Raw genomic sequence first — 20,045 nt, forward strand, 5'->3', positions numbered from 1 at the left:
TCGCCCGCGCAGTCAAAGAAAAGCCCGCATAGTTCCCGTTCCCGTGGGATTTCCGGGATAAAACCTATCCTATGTCCTTTCTCGGGTGTCAAAATATCTCTATACCAAATTTCATGCACATTGGTTCAGTAGTTAAGGCGTGATTGAGTAACAGATAGAGTTACTTTCGCATTTATAATATTAGTATGGATGTAATTCTCATTCTGTTTTGGGCTTTTTCATTGGTTTCAAAAGGAAGAATCAAAAACCGTTTCATGTCACTTTCCTGTTCATATTTCAATATTTTATAAGTAGTAGTAGTCCAGTGAAATGTAATGTTCCACTTTTTATGCCTGCATACGTTTTTTAGAGGGATTTTTAGGGAATTTTTAGAGATAAGTTTTTGCTATATTTTTATGATATTAATTTATGTCGCTACTAATGCGCTGTACCTAAACTCAAATTCATTTAAATGTGACTAATAATATTTTAAAGCTGCGAATTGCTTGCTATTTTCTCAACGAACTAAATAAAATATATAGAAATAAATAGAATTAAAAAAATCTTTCCCCTTTCAATATTTCATTTGTTAAAGAATTAAAATATTCTTTTAGTTTATCACACTAGGGCTGATTTTTCAATCGTTGGTTAAAACTTAAAAATTATTCGTTGAATAACGTATTAAACTACCATTTCAAAAAATATGTATTCTTCTTGCCCGTATTTGACAGTTTACAGGTGACATTTTAATATTATCGCGTAATACTTTATTAGACGGGTAAGTTTTAATCAAATATTGAAAAATAGGGCCTAAGTATATAAGGCTGCGTCTGGAAAAGTAGCATAAAAAAAGATAATTTCAATTTCTTGCAATTACAATAGAAATAAAATATTCATGAAACGCGTATTGTCCCATCGGTGATCGGACGTCCGGTTCCTTTCGATAGATGCACCGGTTACACGAACATTCGCAGAATATTAATTATTTAATTATAACATTATATCGATAACGGAGTTCAAGAAATCATTTCGTAATTATTACTTGTGACTTATTATTTAATAGTACATTAATAATTAGTTTATTATATTGAATTATATAGATAACGAGTAATAGAAATTGATTATGATGATGACCTTTTATAACCTTTTCAATTCACACGTATCGTTTACTTTATTAAAAATTGATTAAATGCACATATATGTATGCACACACATATTTGTAGATGAAATTATACAATTAATTTTTCTTTTTTTTACTTAAATATGGATATCAAATATAAGATCTAAAAGACGATTAAAATGAAACTAAAATGTGAGCAGTCGGGTTCAAGTTTTCATCATGAGGTCTTGTACATATCGATAGATTTACATCAAATCTTTGGCTAAATTGAGAAAAAGTGACTGTACTAAGCGTAGGTACCTGCTAGACAGCCAACTGTTAAATTTAGCAAGCAGATAATTTAAATTGCAGCTAGCTGTACTAGTTTTATTGCACACAATAAATAGCATAAAGTATTTGATTCGATTGGCTTGACTTTTAGATTATACATGAAATTTGTCGATAAAGTGAATGAATGAATGCAATTTTATAAAATATAGTGATTATTGTAGTACTTAGTAAATATAAAAAGAGTATATTTAGTTATCTGAAGCAACATTAAATCGAGCGTAACGTAATATGCATATCATGTTACTAGCTGTGTTTAGAGATATTTCTATTAAGTAACTAGCGGTCGGCCCCGGCTTCGCCCGTGGTACCTACATGTTTAAACTATCCTATCTCTCAAGTTGGATCGAACTGCACATGGTGTGCGGATTTTATTATAATCGGTTAAGTGGTTTAGGAGTCCATCGAGGACAAACATTGTGACACAAGATTTATATATACATATTAAGATAATGATCTTTGTTTAATAAAATTAAGCTTTGATGTATATGTTGGAATTGAATAGAAATATAGCATAAATTGGGAATTTTTTCAACTAGATTAGACTACGAATGTATGAGATTGACGTAGGCTTTTCTAACTTCGTTATCGTTTTTTAATTGTTACTTTGTCTAAGGCCCCTGGTTACGTCAATCTCATACATTCGTAGTCTATTCTATTGAACGCTACGCTACAGAAAGCCACTTGACTAGGGGGGCTGTAATGTATACCAACAAAGTAGAAACGGATTATTTAAAACCTTTATTGATTCGTAAAAAATGTTCCATTACATCATAAAATTAATTCTATTACTCAAACCATTTCTGTAATCTCTACGCAAAAATAAGTTTGATAGGTATGTGCGTGATCACTAGGCGTGGTGGACTACATTCCTACGCTCGAGTTTTTGTGAGTCCACGCATAAAATCTAGAAAACTAGACCATGTGTGTCTATGACTTTAAATAGTCGAATCTGTACTAATACTATAAAGCTGAAGAGATTGTTTGTTTGGACGCGCTAATCTCGGTAACTGCTCTAATTTGAAAAATTCTTTCGCTGTTTGATAGCCCATTTATCGAGGAAGGTAGGCTATAATATATGCTAAGACCAACAGGAGATGAGCACTGCGGGTAAAACCACGGAGCACAGCTAGTTGATGTTAAGTCTACATTGGGAAAAATATTTGCCATAATAATTATGATCAGGAATGCAATGATTTGTTTTTAATTTATATAATGTGTGATACATAAATTTATGGAATTTATAAATGTCGAAAAGTGGATGTGAATTAGTGTATTAAATATAATTAATACGTTTTTGTATGCTTATCCTTACTTATATGTGCAAATAACGTAACTATAATAAATACTACTCTTACACATTTAAACCTCGAAACATATTATAATACAATTTGATACTATGAAGAATAAGGCCTTCTGAAAGGACACAACATACGGAGGATACACAGGACAAGGACAGGATTTGATGCGAAGGAAATAAGAGTTATGCAATGTGAAAATTTTCGATGGGCCCTGGTGGGAAAGTACTTGAAATATTGAACTTAGCAAATTTTGCTGAAAGGAAACATTCCATTATTTCTAAAAAGAAATAGAACTGCATTCAAAGACTTACGAAAATTCACTTGCTTTAAAGTTTTACAAAGTTTTTAAGTTGTATATATAGAATCAACGATACGAATGAAATAACGATTGACGTTGATAAAGAGATGCCTACTTTTAGTAAAACTACGTACATTATTTAGTAGGTACCTAGTTTTCTCTACCATGTTTGTTTTTTATTTCAAATAGTGTATTGTTTAATTTATAATTTAAGCAAATGCATTCGATAAAGCTTTTGATGTTCGTGTTGGTGTTTCATGCAAAAGAATTCAACGCGTCGCGTCCTCAAGGCTAGTCGCAGGTTATGATGACTCGTTGTTTCGCAAACTTCATGTTTCTGAGATATAACATAGTTTTGGAAAGTTTTATATAGTTATTTTATATATTTTAATAAACACTTAAGATCTGTTATTATTTATTTCAGCAAAATGTCATTGTTTGGTAAAGATGAGATACGTTTCCAAACTTAAACGGATTGGCAATTTTCATGCAAATTTTGTAATACCGAAGTTTATATCGAAAGAATGTTACAAAAACAAGACAAACGTCTGAAATACTATATCTTTTTAAAGACTATCAGATTGGTGATAAAAACAAGTTATTTCGAACTATCGAGTTGCAGCAAAAAATAGCATTTGTCTATAGAAATAGTTGTGGAGATTATTTTATTGGTTGGTTTCCATGGATCGATTAAATAAACGTTTCCAAAGAATTTTACGGAAACCAAATACAAGTTACATCGTCATATTACGTAAAACTTAGCGCTTAATTACAAGCACACAACGTAAGGTCGTAGAAAGTGAATCGACTTGTGTGAACCCTCAAAAAAACCCGCCATATTGCCAGTCTATGACGAACGGCCCGCGCGACATCACGTTTCCCGCCCAACGAAAAACCGCGAACTGTCACCTGTCAAATTTTTATTTTTTAAAAAGTGCGTGCAGCCAGTGACACTTATTTATTATTTTATTTTTAATTTAATTAATTAAACTTTTTAATTTGTGTTCGTATGTCATGATTGTGAATTATGTGAAACTGTTGTGATTTCAAAAGGATATTTGTATCTAATAGTTAAGGTATTGCTATGGGGAATTTCGATCGGAGACCGTCCCTTTCAAAAATGGTGAGTGTTAATATCTTTTTCTTTTTTTTTACAGATGAATTGTAAAAAATGACGAACGATCACTTTTATGTAACGAAATGTCAGTATACCTACTTATCATGTTACGCGTTATAAAATTAATGTTAATGTTACGTTTTAAATTCATTATGGTAATTAAAGATATTATGGGTATATATCGCGGTATCATTCGCTACTTTTACTCAAGGCTGAAAGTTTTGGACCCGGATCTGTTTGGTAACAAACTGGTTAATCCAATCCATGCATAATCGTCGCATTTCTATAATTTCTCTCTATTAACTTAATCGTTTCGTAAATACCGTCGCAATGGGTAAGTAAATACACAGGAATGTGACAATAATGAAAAATATTATACGACATTCTTGTCTTTATAGCTAAAAAATACGTTCAAGTAATTTCAGTTTAAATGACCTGAATCACGACTTATTTTTAATTAACCTAGTTAGGTACTTTGACGAATAATATTTATTGTATTGAAGTATTCTTTAGAATTCGCTACCTTTATGTTTAATACAACATTAAATAAGTTTGAAAATTTTTGTCTCATTCTTTTCAACAATGATAACTTTCTTTGTCTCATAATATTCCGTATTAAATACTATTTTATACTATTAAATACATTTACGTCTGTATTTTCTGCTTCATTGAATGACTAGCTTATTCTTGGTCCAGATATAAGATAAATAGTGACATTAATTACTAGCTTTTCGCCCGGATAGTTCCTGTTCCCGTGGGATTTCCGGGATAAATCCTATCCTATGTGTTAATTTAACTTACTCTCTATATGTGTGCTAAATTTCATTATATGTAATCGGTTCAGCAGTTTATGCGTGAAAACCATACATACATACATACAAACCTTTCCTCTTTATAATATTAGTATAGATTAATTCAATTCCTTAATAAGTTCCCATCTACTTAGAATTCAGTCGGGTTCACGTTAATTCTTTTTACATACGTTACAACATGACACATATACACATCCTTCCTTACAATATTCATTTTCAACAGATAATTAACAGTGAAATGTTTGTTTTTGTGTCAGTGTATGAAGTATTGCATTAGCTATCACCGCGTAAGTGCATGTCGACATGATATCACATCCACTGCTATAAAACACGTCAATTTATCGAGTAATAGCTGGTGGATCTTCGAAGTAAATACATATACATATATGAATCAAGCTCATATTATATATATCAAGTATCATATTATAGTAATATCATACCGTATTTATAGTACCTAGTTGAATCTATACTAATACTAGTGGTCCGCCCCGGCTTCGCCCGTGGTACCTACATGTTTACCTATCTCTCAAGTTGGATCGAACTGCACATGGTGTGCGAATTTTATTATAATCGGTTAAGTAGTTTAGGAGTCCATTGAGGACAAACATTGTGACACGAGATTTATATATATTAAGATTATAAAGCTGAAGAATTTGCTAATCAATCGCGCTAATCTCAAGAACTCCGGGTTCGATTTGAAACTTTCAGTGTTAAATTGCCCATTTATTGAGGAAGGCTATAGGCTATATAAATAATGTCTCGGTCTGGTAGGACACAGAAGCCTGATCACCTACTTGTCCCTAAAGAAAATCGATCAGTGAAACAGATGTATAATGCATCTGCCCCTTACCCCACTAGGGGACATGGGACTTCACTTCACTTTTATAGGCTATATATTCACGCTTAGACCAATTATTATAGAACAACCAATGTTGAATAAAAGTTGTTAAATTTATTAATCGATCATTAAACAAACCAACCACCAAGCAACCACAAAAATAATATTTTCATTTCATTTCATCAATTTGTTTCGTTGTTACAAACTTTCAAAAACGGACAAACTCACAAATATTTAGTGTAGAAACTGTATTATAAATAGGCACATTACATTTTTATTTCATTGAACTAATTTTGAAGAATTTTCGCATAAAGTATAGTTGCAAAAGCCGAAGCCAGTCGTAAGTGTAACTCAACGAAAATGATTTATCACTTGTCCTTAAAACATATCTACAAGAAAACAATAATTGCATTTTCTTCATGCCTATAATGGGGTATAATAAAGCCAAATGGTTCAAACAGGAAAGACCCCAGACTAATATACAAGATATCCCTTTCAATACAGTTACGTAGTGAAAAGCGGTACACTCTCTCCTCTTAACAAGGAATGTTGATAGTAAATATGCTGACTCATTGTTAGATAAACATCTATTGAACTGTTATATTAAAATTCGATTATACATATTGATGGAACATGGATCAAGATTCTTCTGTGTAGGAACTTTCGGAACCAGGGGTCAATAACTTGACGTTTGAAATACATAGTTGGAAGAATAAAATGTTTAAATTTGAATCTTGCATGTTACTAGTTTATATTAGGAGAACTTACGAGACTTAAATCCTACTAATATTATAAATGTGAAAGTTTGTGAGGATGTGTGTGTATTTGTTACTATTTCACGCAAATACTACTGAACCGATTTAGAACACATATAGAGGGTAACTTGAATAAACACATAGGTTAGGTTTAGAGCATATTAAAATGGGTGTAGGTACAACATGATCAAAGTAGATTGTTCTTTGCATAAATTTTCTTTAATACATACCGAGATCAAATTTGAATATTAAATAATGGTAGATCTAGAAGCGACGATGTCACGGGTAACAAGTAGCAGACAACGCAAAAGGAATATACGATAAATAATTTAAAAGATACTCATAGCAAATACCATATTTAGTTTAAAAAAAATAATGTTCATATTTACACCAATAATTATATCAAATTATCAGTGATCAGGCACGATTTTGTAATACGATTTGCTCCTCATAAATTTATAATTTTGCCTTCGAAACTTGATTGAGTCCTTAATTTTAATCAAACGCTTTGACCTCGTTAAGTGATTGATTTAAAATGTAATAAAATATAACCCCAATCAATCAGAGACTCAATAACTTCTTATTTACAAGAAAAATATATTTATTTAATGATAATTAATTATCCATTTCCGTGTGCGATACCAATTTGCAAATTTTTGACATTTAATTTGACCTAATTAGGCTTAATGAGAGGCATCTTAATTTTCCTGATTTTTATAATGTGTTGCGATATAGAACCTTCAAACTTCCTGTTTAAAGATTTATTCGAATTAATATATTATAATTTACTCATCAATATAAATTAGGATGTATATTATATATTAATTATAAAAAAATCAAAATATTCACGTCAATAAATAGCTGAATAAATTTCAAATAACGAGTTAATATCAAAATAATTTCCCTAAGCCACACAAAAAAAAAACTTCTCCCTCGAAATCTGTATATTATTTAGTATTTAAAAGCGTATTCTAGTCACAAAATAGGCATTAAATTGTTCGAATACTAGCGTACCCACGACACAATATCTCAGCTCGTCCTTGACTGCGTACAATCTCCGCATGCTTGTATCTGTAGCGTCATCTAGAGACGTACATTGAAAACTTTATCACAATATAAATTTATAAAATATTCGTGTGATTGTATCTCAAAATTCATTCGAAATAGCTCAACCGATTTAGGTCTAACAAAATATAGTTAATTCCTGACAGAAAAACATCTTTATCGTACGGCTAGCAAATGTTTGTTTGCCTTTTGAAAATCTACGACAACAAAACAGAATCCGGAGAAGCCGAGTTAACAAGGGATAATATTATATTTCGCATAATAAATAAGATTTCGTATAAAAACCATTATTAGGTTTATCATGGATTTCTTGACTACATGAAGATCGCTGAGACACTTAGAACAATAAAAATAAAAATTATATTCATATTTGAGTGGCACCATCTCATACAGTGAGATCTTACAGTTGATATAAGTGGGTACTACTTTGGGACCAGTTTAATAAAATACTTTATACTATACTTAGTAAGGATAAAGTCTCAGCATATCTTCCTATGACTCAGCGACAGCTGTTTCACATTGTTTGTTGGTTATTTGAATATCATTCAAGTAGAGGTAAACGGCTGTTTAATGAAAAGGCTAGGCTTTCAATTGAATGATAAAATAAACTAGTCGAAAAATATGTCTAGCTTCTAAACTATCTCCATAACCAATTTCATCGAAACTAGCTCACTGATTTCGTTGTGAAAGCTTAACAAAAACAGACATAACCTAAAAAATAAATCTAATTAGTAAAATAGTGCTTAGTTTTTATAGTGTTACAAAAATTTACTCAGCTGTGAAATATAGAGATGTAATTACAAATAACTAAATGAATGAAACAGTTTTAATTGAGCCAAGTTCACTTAGTTATAAATGACATTATTTCTACGCTATAATACTCTATAGAGACTTCATTACAAGCTTCACTTTCTGTTTTTTATTCTCTGTTTCTTATTATTGTGTGAATATTCTGTTTCAAGAAAGTTTGATGCGTTATGTTTGGGAAATAATATAGAAAGTGAAGGTATTATGGTTTTATGCTAATATGGTAAAAGAAAGGCCTAAATAGTCTATTTATATTATATTTGCAATTGTCTTTATTCGCTGTCGAAGTATACGCAGATCTGGGAAAATTAGTAACACCTAAATAATTTAATTAAAATTTTCAGTCTGTAAAATTTGAACGTACCTATCATTATTTATTAATGGGTATCATTTAAGCTATCACCAATTTAATTAGTTTTGTGTTTCTTAAATAATAGGGTTTGTCCTCAAAATAGTAGATCTGTCACCAAAATGTAGTCACCAAACAATGCAAAATCAGTTCCACAATAAATCACCTAAAATCCTGAGATATAAGGTCTAGTACCAAATAAATGTTTTTGTATGTATTATAATAGGTGTGTAATTTAAAGAGATCACCAATAAATAATAATATGTTACTAGAAAATTTGCATTAAGTTCAAATAAAAAAATAGGGTTGTCATCATCGTTTCAACCAAAAGATTCTGCTACTAGTCTAGTTAAGACTCCCAAGGTTCTAAATTTCCACTGGTAGTATAAATTATATTTAAATATTTTTTTAAGCAGAGTAGTAAATAAAACAATTAAAGTCAAAATAATCAATATTTATTCTTAAAAATAATAACCACTGAATAATCAGTGCTGGTTTGGATTTCGAAGGGCGCCCCCTTTGATCATTTTTTCATTAAAATTATAAATTGATGTATTAAATTGGTAACGAATACTATTAATTTAATATCTGAACGAAATAAAATGTTACTACTGTATTGGTGACAAAATATCAAATAAAAAAGAGTCGCAGTCAGGGATCGATAATCGATTTATTTGGTGACAGATCTACCATTCTGAGCACAGAGCTATTATTTAAGTAACAAAACTGTTATTATAAGAACGAAGTTTATATTCATGTAATGCAATATAATTTTATTGGTTTTCGATCTCTTATTTTACACATATATTAACATTAATTTGATAATTCAAACCTGGGAACTATTTTTGTTTATCTGAGAACGAAAATATTTCGTGGTGATAGATCTATTTATTAGGTGATACAACTTGATGACAAATATAAATTTTGGTGATAGAAAATATAGTTCCCTTTATTAATTATCTGTAAACTAACCGCTTTATTTGGTAAATGTGTAATATGTTTAATAAATTATAAAACATAAATAAATGTATTCCAGAACATTCTGAAAATACTATTGTTTGATTGGCTCTAGATCACTGGCTATGTCCGTTGGTTTTGTGCGTAAAAACTGACATAGTTACTGCGTACATAACAGTTTCATAATAACTGTAACAAATGCAGTCGTAACAAACGATTGAGCGATCTATCATTTCTATCAAGTCATTCATTTGCAAAATATACATATAAAATTAACGCCTTAAAATAACAAAACCATGATTGAAATAAGGATTTTATTACATTGCGAGTCTTAAAATTGTTGCACGTATCGTAAGCGATACCTATATACTCGTAGATAGATTCAGCATTTGGATATTCTGTGTATAAAGTATCTTCTTCTTATATATAAAATTCTCGTGTCACAATGTTAGTCTGCATACTCCTCCGAAACGGGTGGACCGATTATCATGAAATTTTCTGTGCATATCGGGTAAGTCTGAGAATCGGCCAACATCTATTTTTCATATGTACCACGGGCGAAGCCGGGGCGGACCGCTAGTCTTATATATAAAATTCTCGGTGTCACAATGTTAGTCTGCATACTCCTCCGAAACGGGTGGACCGATTCTCATGAAATTTTCTGTGCATATCGGGTAAGTCTGAGAATCGGCCAACATCTATTTTTCATATGTACCACGGGCGAAGCCGGGGCGGGCCGCTAGTTTATATATAAAATACGTTTTAATAATTTTCAAAATGAATTTAATTGAAAGTATTCAGTCGTATCATATCCACCGATTACTAAATAGTCGCCGAAACGCCTCGTGATCGAATCGATTTTTCTATTTTTTATAAATTTATAGTTACAACGTAGTCAATAATAATCATACCCACTCTAAATATTTTTGAGTCAAAATTCTATGTTACCTTCTAACCGTAACCATATCAACTACAGTACATCAATTTTAACTTAGACGATAGAAGAGCGTTTTCAATGCAGCTCTTTGCATATAAACGATTGAAACATGATCTAGTAAGAAGAGCTGTAATGACACCACATAGAAAGGTTGTACCAAGGCCACGGTCAGCAGCAATGTCGGCTGATCTGGCTTAGAATTCTGAGGTGAACAGGTATTGTGGTTTTATTTAATAAGTAGGTCTAATTAAATGCCTATTATGTGTCAGTTGGGTCAAAAAAACATTAAATACATGAGTATTTTTCGCGAGTGACATGTTTCTTGGGTTCCGTACGCAAAGGGTTAAACGGGACCCGATTAATAAGCCTCCGCTGTCTGTCTGTCTGCAGGCTGTATCTCATAAACCGTGATAGCTAGAAAGCTGAAATTTTCATAAATGATGTATTTTCGTTGCCGTTTTAATAACAAATACTAAAAATAAAAATAATATACTAAGGGTACATACAATAAATGATTTTCTATTATAGATACATAGTACGAAACCCAAGTCCGACTCGCACTTGGCCGGTTTTTTTAACTTTATGGTACATGAAACAAAAAATACTTAAAAGAAACAACGTAGATGTTTGTCATGTAGGTACGACTTTCGTGTATAAATTCTTTTGCGATTCGTCAAGGTAAACATGCTACTAGGTTTTAAATTCGCTGTCTGTATCTATATGAGCTTGTTTCAAAACCTTCTGATAGTTGGTGCTTGATACTAGTCTTATACTATCTGTAAAGCTATATATATATTTAGTATATTATTAGTATAAAACCGTATTTTTGTATTCTTGTGTATTAGTTATTCGTAGTAGGTATTATTTACTTCAATTAGTAGATAATATGTATGTTTTTTTAATAAACTAACTTTCCACCCGCGGCTTCGCCCGCTTTGTCTAAAACCTAATAAATTATGTATATACTAAAACCTTCCTCTTGAATCAATCTATCTATTACAAAAAATCGCATCAAAATCTGTTGCGTAGTTTTAAAGATTTTAGCATACATAGGGACAGAGAAAACGACTTTGTTTTATACTATGTAGTGATTGTGTATATTTAGAGTAAAACTTGACAAAATATTTTGAATAACAAAATACTGGACATAAAGAATGGTAATAATATGTAATTGGTAATCTATCCAAATATTTAAACTAGTATCTTATAAAATACTAAAATAGTAAACTATGTAATACCTACGCACTCAAATATATGTACCTATATATTATATATGCTTTTTATCACATAATATTGTGTAGAATGTAGATACAAAAAAATAGTGTTTACAACTTTAACAAAGTTAATTTAATATTTTTGCTACATTAAAAACTTGTATTTAATATACCATCCTTATTTTAAATGTTTTTACCATAAGCTTGTTTTTCAATACAATATTCCTGTTTTATTTGCATTTTTGCGCGAACAAAAACTAGAAAGCATTGAGGAAACATGTTTATTGTTTACAGTGTCGCTATTTTGCCCGCCCGTCTTCCTTGAACAACCTTTGTACGTTTCCACTACTTAAATAAATCAATAAACTTGTATTTATTTTTATTATATATCTATTAATAATGCTTATTAAAGTGCATTTTTAACTCTATTAATTAAAATTTAATATCTGTTGAAATAGCTTTGAATACAATTCATTGAAAAACTATTGAAAGATGACATTCGATACAATCAAATACCAACAAATTATACTAGAAAAGGAAGCAAATAACAAATATGTGGGTGAAAACAAATGAACGAGCATTCCATTTTATTAAAAGTACCTATGTTTCTACATAGGTACTTTTAATCAAATGCTGAGAATATACATACTGAGAACTAATAAATATGTCTATTGTTATCATTCACTAGCTGTGCCCCGCGGTTTTACCCGCAGTGCTCTGCTCCTGTTGGTCTGAGTACCATGATATATAGCTTACAGCCTTCCTTGATAAATGGGCCATCTAACACTGAAAGAATTTTTCAAATCGGACCAGTAGTCCCTGAGATTAGCGCGTTCAAACAAACAAACTCTTCAGCATTATAGTATTAGTACATATAACACTAGCTTCCGCCCGCGACTCCGTCCGCGCGGATGTCGGTCTTCGCGTGGATGGTTTATTTCTCCATTTTGAGTAACTCTGACAATGACATCTTATAAATATCTATTGGACCCAAACAGGGCTAGGCCTATAATAATACGCAACGTGTTCGCGGTTCTACAGAACAACGTCTATGGATAAAACTGAAAAATTAAGATTAATTTTTTTTCTACGTATTTTTCCAGGATAAAAAGTATCCTATTTTACGCCCAGGATAATAAGGTATAATTATACCAAGTTTCATCGAAATCGAACCGGTAGTTTTCACGTGATGTCTTCACATACAGACAGACAGACAGACAAAAATTTTTTTAATCACATATTTGGGTTTGGTATCGATCCAGTAGCACCCCCTGCTATTTATTTTTTCAATATTTTCAATGTACAGAAATGACCCTTCTACAGATTTATTATATGTATAGATTACTAGCGGTCCGCCCCGGCTTCGCCCGTGGTACATATTTACGTTTTCTCTACATAAAAACCATCCTCGTACTTCAAGGAATATAATAAAAAAAGAATTATCGAAATCGGTTCAGCCGTTCTCGAGTTATGCGCTTACCAACACATTTTGCGATTCATTTTTATATATAAGATTTTGTATAAGAACTTCTTAATATGATGAGGTACAAGTTGCTCATTAGGTTTCTACGTGTCGATGTAATAAGTTCTTGTTATAATAATTACTAGCTTTCCGCCCGCGGCTGCGCCCGCTTTGTCTAAAACCTAATAAATTATATACTAAAACCTTCCTCTTGAAATACTCTATCTATTACAAAAAACCGCATCAAAATCCGTTGCGTAGTTTTAAAGATTTAAGCATACATAGGGACATAGGGACAAAAAAAGCGACTTTGTTTTATACTATGTAGTGATAGACATTGGTGGTTTCAAATTTGTAACTTACGTTCATATAGACTGTCTTTCACTTCTGCAACTCAAACTTTAGCTAACAGACACAAGTCAATGGTTTATTTATCTTTACTTATAAACTGAAAAGTTTGTTTGTTTGCACGGGCCAATCTCAGGAGCTACGGGTCCGATTTGAAAAATTGTTTCAGTGTTAGATAGTCCATTTATCGAGGAAGGCTAATATCGACTATAATTATCACGCTAGACCAATAGCAATGGAGCAATGCTGATAAAACCGTGGGGTACAGCTAGTCTATAATAATTACAGACATTGGTTTCAAATTTGTAAATTACGTTCATATAGATTGTCTTTCACTTCTGCAATTGCAACTGTAGCAGACTCCAATCAGTGATTTCTTAATAATTTGATAAATAACGACCAATTACACACAAAATAAACTTCGTAAAAGTTTTATACACGTTTCACTCTTGCATTGCTCGTTGAAAATCAATTAGCTACATGATTTTATCATTGACATTATATAAAGAAGAAATTTTTTGCACTTATGTAAATTGTGTGGTGAATGTTGAGTGAATACTAATTGGTATCGCGAATTATTGTTAGCAATGTTCACATAGCGCTATTAAAATGAGCTGGTGAAAGACTTACAGCGTTTCTGAATGCGCCAATGCAGTACCAAAAACTGCACTAATCTTTGCTAATATTTTAGAGCTGAAGAGTTTGTTTGAACGCGCTAATCTCAGGAACTACTGGTCCGATTTAAAAATTCTTTCGGTGTTAGATAGCCCATTTATCAATGCGGGTGAAACCGTGGAGCACAGCTAGTGCGCTCATAATAAATTCTTCCTTCTCTAATTAAAATTAATGAAATAGGTATGATTAATTTTGTACTCTGATATAATTTATTATAAATTAAATATATAAAAGTTCAGAGGATATTTTTATCAATCTTCTATGTTTCATTAAACGTTGGCTATCATTTAGTTGTAATATCAAATAAATAATTGCTTTGCACTGATTTTATAAACACAGACAATGATAGAATACACATTTGACTAATACTGAAAATCGATGGCGAGGAGGGATTCAAACCCGCGACTTTTATAAAGCACTAGCGGTCCGCCCCGGCTTCGCCCGTGGTACATAATATTTACGTTTTCTCTACATAAGAACCATCCTCGTACTTCAAGGAATATAATAAAAAAAAATTATCGAAATCGGTTCAGCCGTTCTCGAGTTATGCGCTTACCAACACATTTTGCGATTCATTTTTATATATAAGAAAGACTAGCGGTCCGCCCCGGCTTCGCCCGTGGTACATGTTTACGTTTTCTCTACATAAGAACCATCCTCGTACTTCAAGGAATATAATAAAAAAGAATTATGGAAATCGGTTCAGCCGTTCTCGAGTTATGCGCTTACCAACACATTTTGCGATTCATTTTTATATATAAGAAGACTAGCGGTCCGCCCCGGCTTCGCCCGTGGTACATGTTTACGTTTTCTCTACATAAGAACCATCCTCGTACTTCAAGGAATATAATAAAAAAAGAATTATGGAAATCGGTTCAGCCGTTCTCGAGTTATGCGCTTACCAACACATTTTGCGATTCATTTTTATATATAAGATTTGAATGCTATAAAACTATTTATTGAATATTTTATCATACAAAGGCGGTACTCTAAACTCTGGTGACATATTTAACAACTTCACCATTATGAAATGCAAAATCAATAATTATAAAACATAACTAAGATGTATGTCAGCTTGCGTTCATTTATTTGCTGTCAAATATCTTATGACGTTCATACGTAATCACTTTCTATTGATATTCTTTTATTTATTAAATACTTCGGGTAATGTAATCATAAGTAATGTCTGTTAAAATATTTTTCCAATAGAATTGTAGAGTAGTGAAAATATTTGAAAATATCTCATTTCAATTTTCATCTTTCATTAAATGCGATCGGATTTATTTTAAAAACTAGCTTTCAAAGACTCGCATAGTTCCCGTTCCCGTAGGATTTCCGGGATAAAACCTATCCTATGTGTTAATCCAAGTTACCCTCTATATGTGTGCTAAATTTCATTGTAATCGGTTCAGTAGTATTTGCGTGAAAGAGTAACAAAAACACACACACACACACACATCCTCACAAACTTTCGCATTTATAATATTAGTAGGATTAGTATGAAGGATTTTAAGAATACAAAAATATATACCTAGCTAGTAATAAGCTCATAAATACATAGATACACGGTCACTTTTACGCATTGAGATAATATCCACCGCAGATTATAAATATACCTTGGTGTATTATCTATGGAAATCGAGGCTTAAGATAATGATGGTCAAACAATAGACAATGTAAGGTGAATGTTTAGTATGGGAAGCTCTTTGAATGGGAGACCTTGCTGATTTAAGATTATTTCCCTTCACATAAGGTTAATTTGTAGGTGTTTGTTTTGATAATTAACGTAAATATTAGTTTGTGAACGTAGTAATTTGATAAGCACATTTTTAATGATTAGTAATACATGGTTTAAAAATTACTTTGAACTTTATTTTGAGGTTTTCCTCAGGCCTCCAAATCGAATATAATTATAATAATTTTAAAATTTTATGAATACTAACGTAGGGGGAGTCCGGGAGACTTGAACCGCTTTTTACTAAAAACTCTATAAAATCTGATCAGTGACCTGGAGAGCTTTAAGATCTACACCATATGGAAGCCTTATTATCTGGCTAAGATTTTATACTATTCTGAAAATAAAAGTTGCAAGGAGAAGATAGTAAACGAAGTTGTAATGAAAAATGAGTTTTGATTCAAGTCTCCCCAACCGGCGGGACACTTGCCCATCAGGTGCGGGACACTTGCCCATACCTTTTTAGAGAGGGGAAATGACGCAAATAAAGCATATTATTCATTAGTTATGTATTATTTAGACACATTTAACAATAACTAGATTATTCATAATCATCTTCTAAACAATTTAGTGAAAAATGTTTTCAGAGCAACTCCTAAACATAACATTCGCTTCTTTTTATTAATTAAATACTCGATTTGAGGTATCTACTGCTAAATAAATCTACAAAACTAATTTAAAGACATTTCTTACTATTAATTAATATGTGCCTATTTGCCTATTTCTTCAATATTTATTTGCCTCTTGGATGTTCACTTTGGAGGAATTTGGCGTAGTCGAATGCTAGTTGCATTTCTTGTTTTATGGTTAAACCATAGTGCATTTTACTGCAGGTCAATAAGTAACGAACGAGCAATTTCTCTTTATTTACATTGAAATTTCGGGAGCATTTGTATTGGCCCCCCTTGTCTTGCAAAGGTGTTAACTTTTGTTCACCTAACAGGTAATACCGTAAAGTGGTTTTGCCTATCCCATACATGATTGCAATTTGACGAATAGATTTGCCACTCTTTATTTCTCTGACTGCGCTTTCAATCTTAGACTTAGTACCTAAACGGTTTCCTGCGACGACTACCTTCCTTAGGCTTATTCTGAAATGGCATTTTCTTTCTGAAACAAAACTAAAGCTAACTTGAATAGTATACAAACTGCAAAGGGAGAGTTAAACCATTCTTCAAGTCTCCCGTCTGCAGACTGGTTCAACTCTCCCGCACCCGACCCAAGGCCATATCTTGATTTTTTCCAACAAATCCACTATCAACTGGGGAACAACACTGAACGTACGACAAAATATGATAATCTAGTAATGCAATAACGTAGGTGTTTGATATATACCTTCATAAATACGTGCATAGCAATTAAAACAACAAAGCCAAAAAAATTCACTCCGCGACGATGAAACCACTTTTTCGGAACTCACGGTCGAACGCGTCTGTTATCACTCAAAATTGTGAGTTGCTTGTGATTGGCGGGTTACGCGCGTTCATTTGTTTGCCACTTTGCGTAATTTGGCACCTAATTTAAAAAGTTATTGAAAGTGGTTCAACTCTCCCACCTGGGCAAGTCTCCCGGATTCCCCCTATGTATCCTATACCTGTGTCGTTTATGATCGTGATAATATTAATGAATACGAATACATTCAATTAATGATTTAAAAAATAAATCCTAGAAATCTTGTGCTATATAGTAATTAGTACCTAGTATTTTATAAGTGTTCTAGTACCAGTGACAAGTAAAATAAGTTGCCTGGCTGATTGCTCTAGCTTTCTAGGTCAATTGAAACTATTAATAGGCTCGGTCGTTTTGTAGTACTAACTTTTATTACGTAAATATAATATATAATGTGAACGTTGAGTATGTTGCATTTTAAAATGAATGGCTCTTAGTTATAGATTTTACACGTTTTTAATATTCTTTATCTGTAGTTGGTACTATCAAATAAGACTTTACAATTATTCTAGAGCAAGAGCTCTTAGAATTTATTATTTAAGCATTACATTAATATTCGATAAATAGATTAACGACTCACCTGCACACCTAGATGTGTTTCAAAAAGAATTTTCAGTTATGTTAATAAAGTGTTTCAAACTCAAACTCAAACTCAAACATTTATTTATTCAATTAGATTTCTTCTAGAAGCACTTTTGAAACGTCATTAAGTACATATTTTTAACATTTACCACCGATTCGGAAAGCAGTATCTACGGAGAAGAATCGGCAAGAAACTCCATAGTTGCTCTTTTTAATCATGTCAGATTTACAATTTTACAAATTACATATCGACGATGAAGTGTCAATATATGCTAACTACAAAAACTACATTTTTCAGTAGATAAAAAAAACGTTTTATTTCTTTTTCGTTACCGTTTTTAATTATTATTTTAGCTTACGTTCATTATCAAAGGATATTAGATATCATGGAATCATTTATGAAATGTAACTTCACAGCTTTTTAAAAAAAACATGCAGATATTAGATATTGCTTGTAATTGTATTTATACAGGAAGCCGTATTTTTTAGATACAATTTATTGCCAATATACTTAGAAGAAATTGTTCTAAAGTTTACAACATTTTTTTATTTTAATATTAGGTTTTTGTATCAATACTTTAGTAAAATATTGATTTAAAATCCTGTCACTACACGTGATTATGCTCGAAGATAGTGGTTTTAATATAAAACATTATTTCAATTTGTTCTACTTCATATGGACGAGATTTTCTTGCTGCTTTGGTTATAGTGGCATAATCACTTGGAACGTAAATTTCTTTGTTCGTAAGTTGGCGTTCAAGTCAAGAAATATAAGATACTACGTGAACACACGTCAGAGCACAACAGCGTCGAAGATTTACTCATCTTCACGGACGGGTCCAGGACTGAAAATGGCACGGGTGCTGGGGTCTTCTCTGAGGACCTAAAAATTAACATCTCGCACCCCTTGGGACCCCTTGGGAGTATTTCAGGCTGAATGCCTAGGACTTCTACTTGCAGCATTAGCCATAATCAAAAGGAATGTAAAAACTTTTCGATTCGGATCCTATCATAAGCAAAGTATAGGATAGCAAAGCAGCACTCATGGCAATCAAAAGCCATGAAATCACTTCAGGGTTAATTCTAGTGTCACCTAGCCCTAACTAGGGTAGGTATGTGATCTGGGAAAGTCCCTAGTACTACAATGAATAAAAGGACACAGTAACTCATGAGGAAACGATGCTGCTGACATATTAGCCAGAAGCGCATCTGAAACCCCAGTCATGGGACCTTTTCCAATTATACCGCTACCTGCAAGCTGGATCCGGCTGATGATTACCCAGCTCACTAGCACTGCACAAAAAGCAGAATGTTCAAGCAGATCTGACTGCAAGCACGCCAGAGAAGCCCTACCAAACATTGACTCTAGACTTGCACGTCCGATTCTCAACCTACGCAGAGTACAACTACGTGTAATAACAGGGACCCTCACAGGGTACGGCCCCTTCAACAAACATCTCTTTAATTTAGGGATCACAGACAGTCCGCTATGCAGAGCATGCATGGCGTCCGAGGAAACGGCAGCCCACGTCATCATGGAATGTACGGGGGTTGCGGAGTAGAGGGCAAGACACCTGGGGTCTCCCTGAAGCCTTCGGCAGCCCTCACAAGCTGCTTGGCTTCATGTGCTCGGGTGGTTTCAGTTTTAGCTGGTTTCCCCCACCTCCCTCTCTCACGTAAAATAGGCGCTTGACCTCGAGTTGCGGAGAAATGCCCGTATATTATTATAAGTTGGCGTTCAATGGTGCTATGAACTGAATCGCATTCCATTTGCGTGTGACTGGGTTCTAAAAACTTTCGAGTTATAGTAATATTATACTTTTTACTAAAATATAATAGTGCGTTCGACATAACTGCGTTGCGATTTTGGTAAGTGCATCCGTCAGAAAATATAATAATAGGCAGCTGTTGGCTAACA

The 20,045-nt window shown here is 32.6% G+C and overlaps 1 protein-coding gene and 1 long non-coding RNA gene across 2 annotated transcripts in view; one reads left to right on the forward strand and one right to left on the reverse strand.

Moving 5' to 3' along the window:
* The window catches only part of LOC149483637 (uncharacterized), a 202,574-nt gene that overhangs the window by 31,037 nt on the left and 151,492 nt on the right, over positions 1-20,045 (reverse strand). The gene's annotated exons all lie outside the window — the stretch shown is intronic.
* Positions 3,852-20,045, forward strand: part of Cht6 (Chitinase 6) — a 61,959-nt gene continuing 45,765 nt past the window's right edge. Inside the window, exon 1 of the mRNA XM_089702798.1 lies at positions 3,852-4,148. Within this exon, the coding sequence (XP_089558924.1) occupies positions 4,110-4,148 (39 nt within the window). The 5' untranslated portion in view covers positions 3,852-4,109. The remainder of the gene's footprint in view (positions 4,149-20,045) is intronic.

Source organism: Colias philodice, chromosome 13, assembly GCF_061535455.1.
Source record: "Colias philodice isolate Cphi_HAF_F1 chromosome 13, ilColPhil1 Martin Lab GWU primary, whole genome shotgun sequence".
Taxonomy (NCBI): domain Eukaryota; kingdom Metazoa; phylum Arthropoda; class Insecta; order Lepidoptera; family Pieridae; genus Colias; species Colias philodice.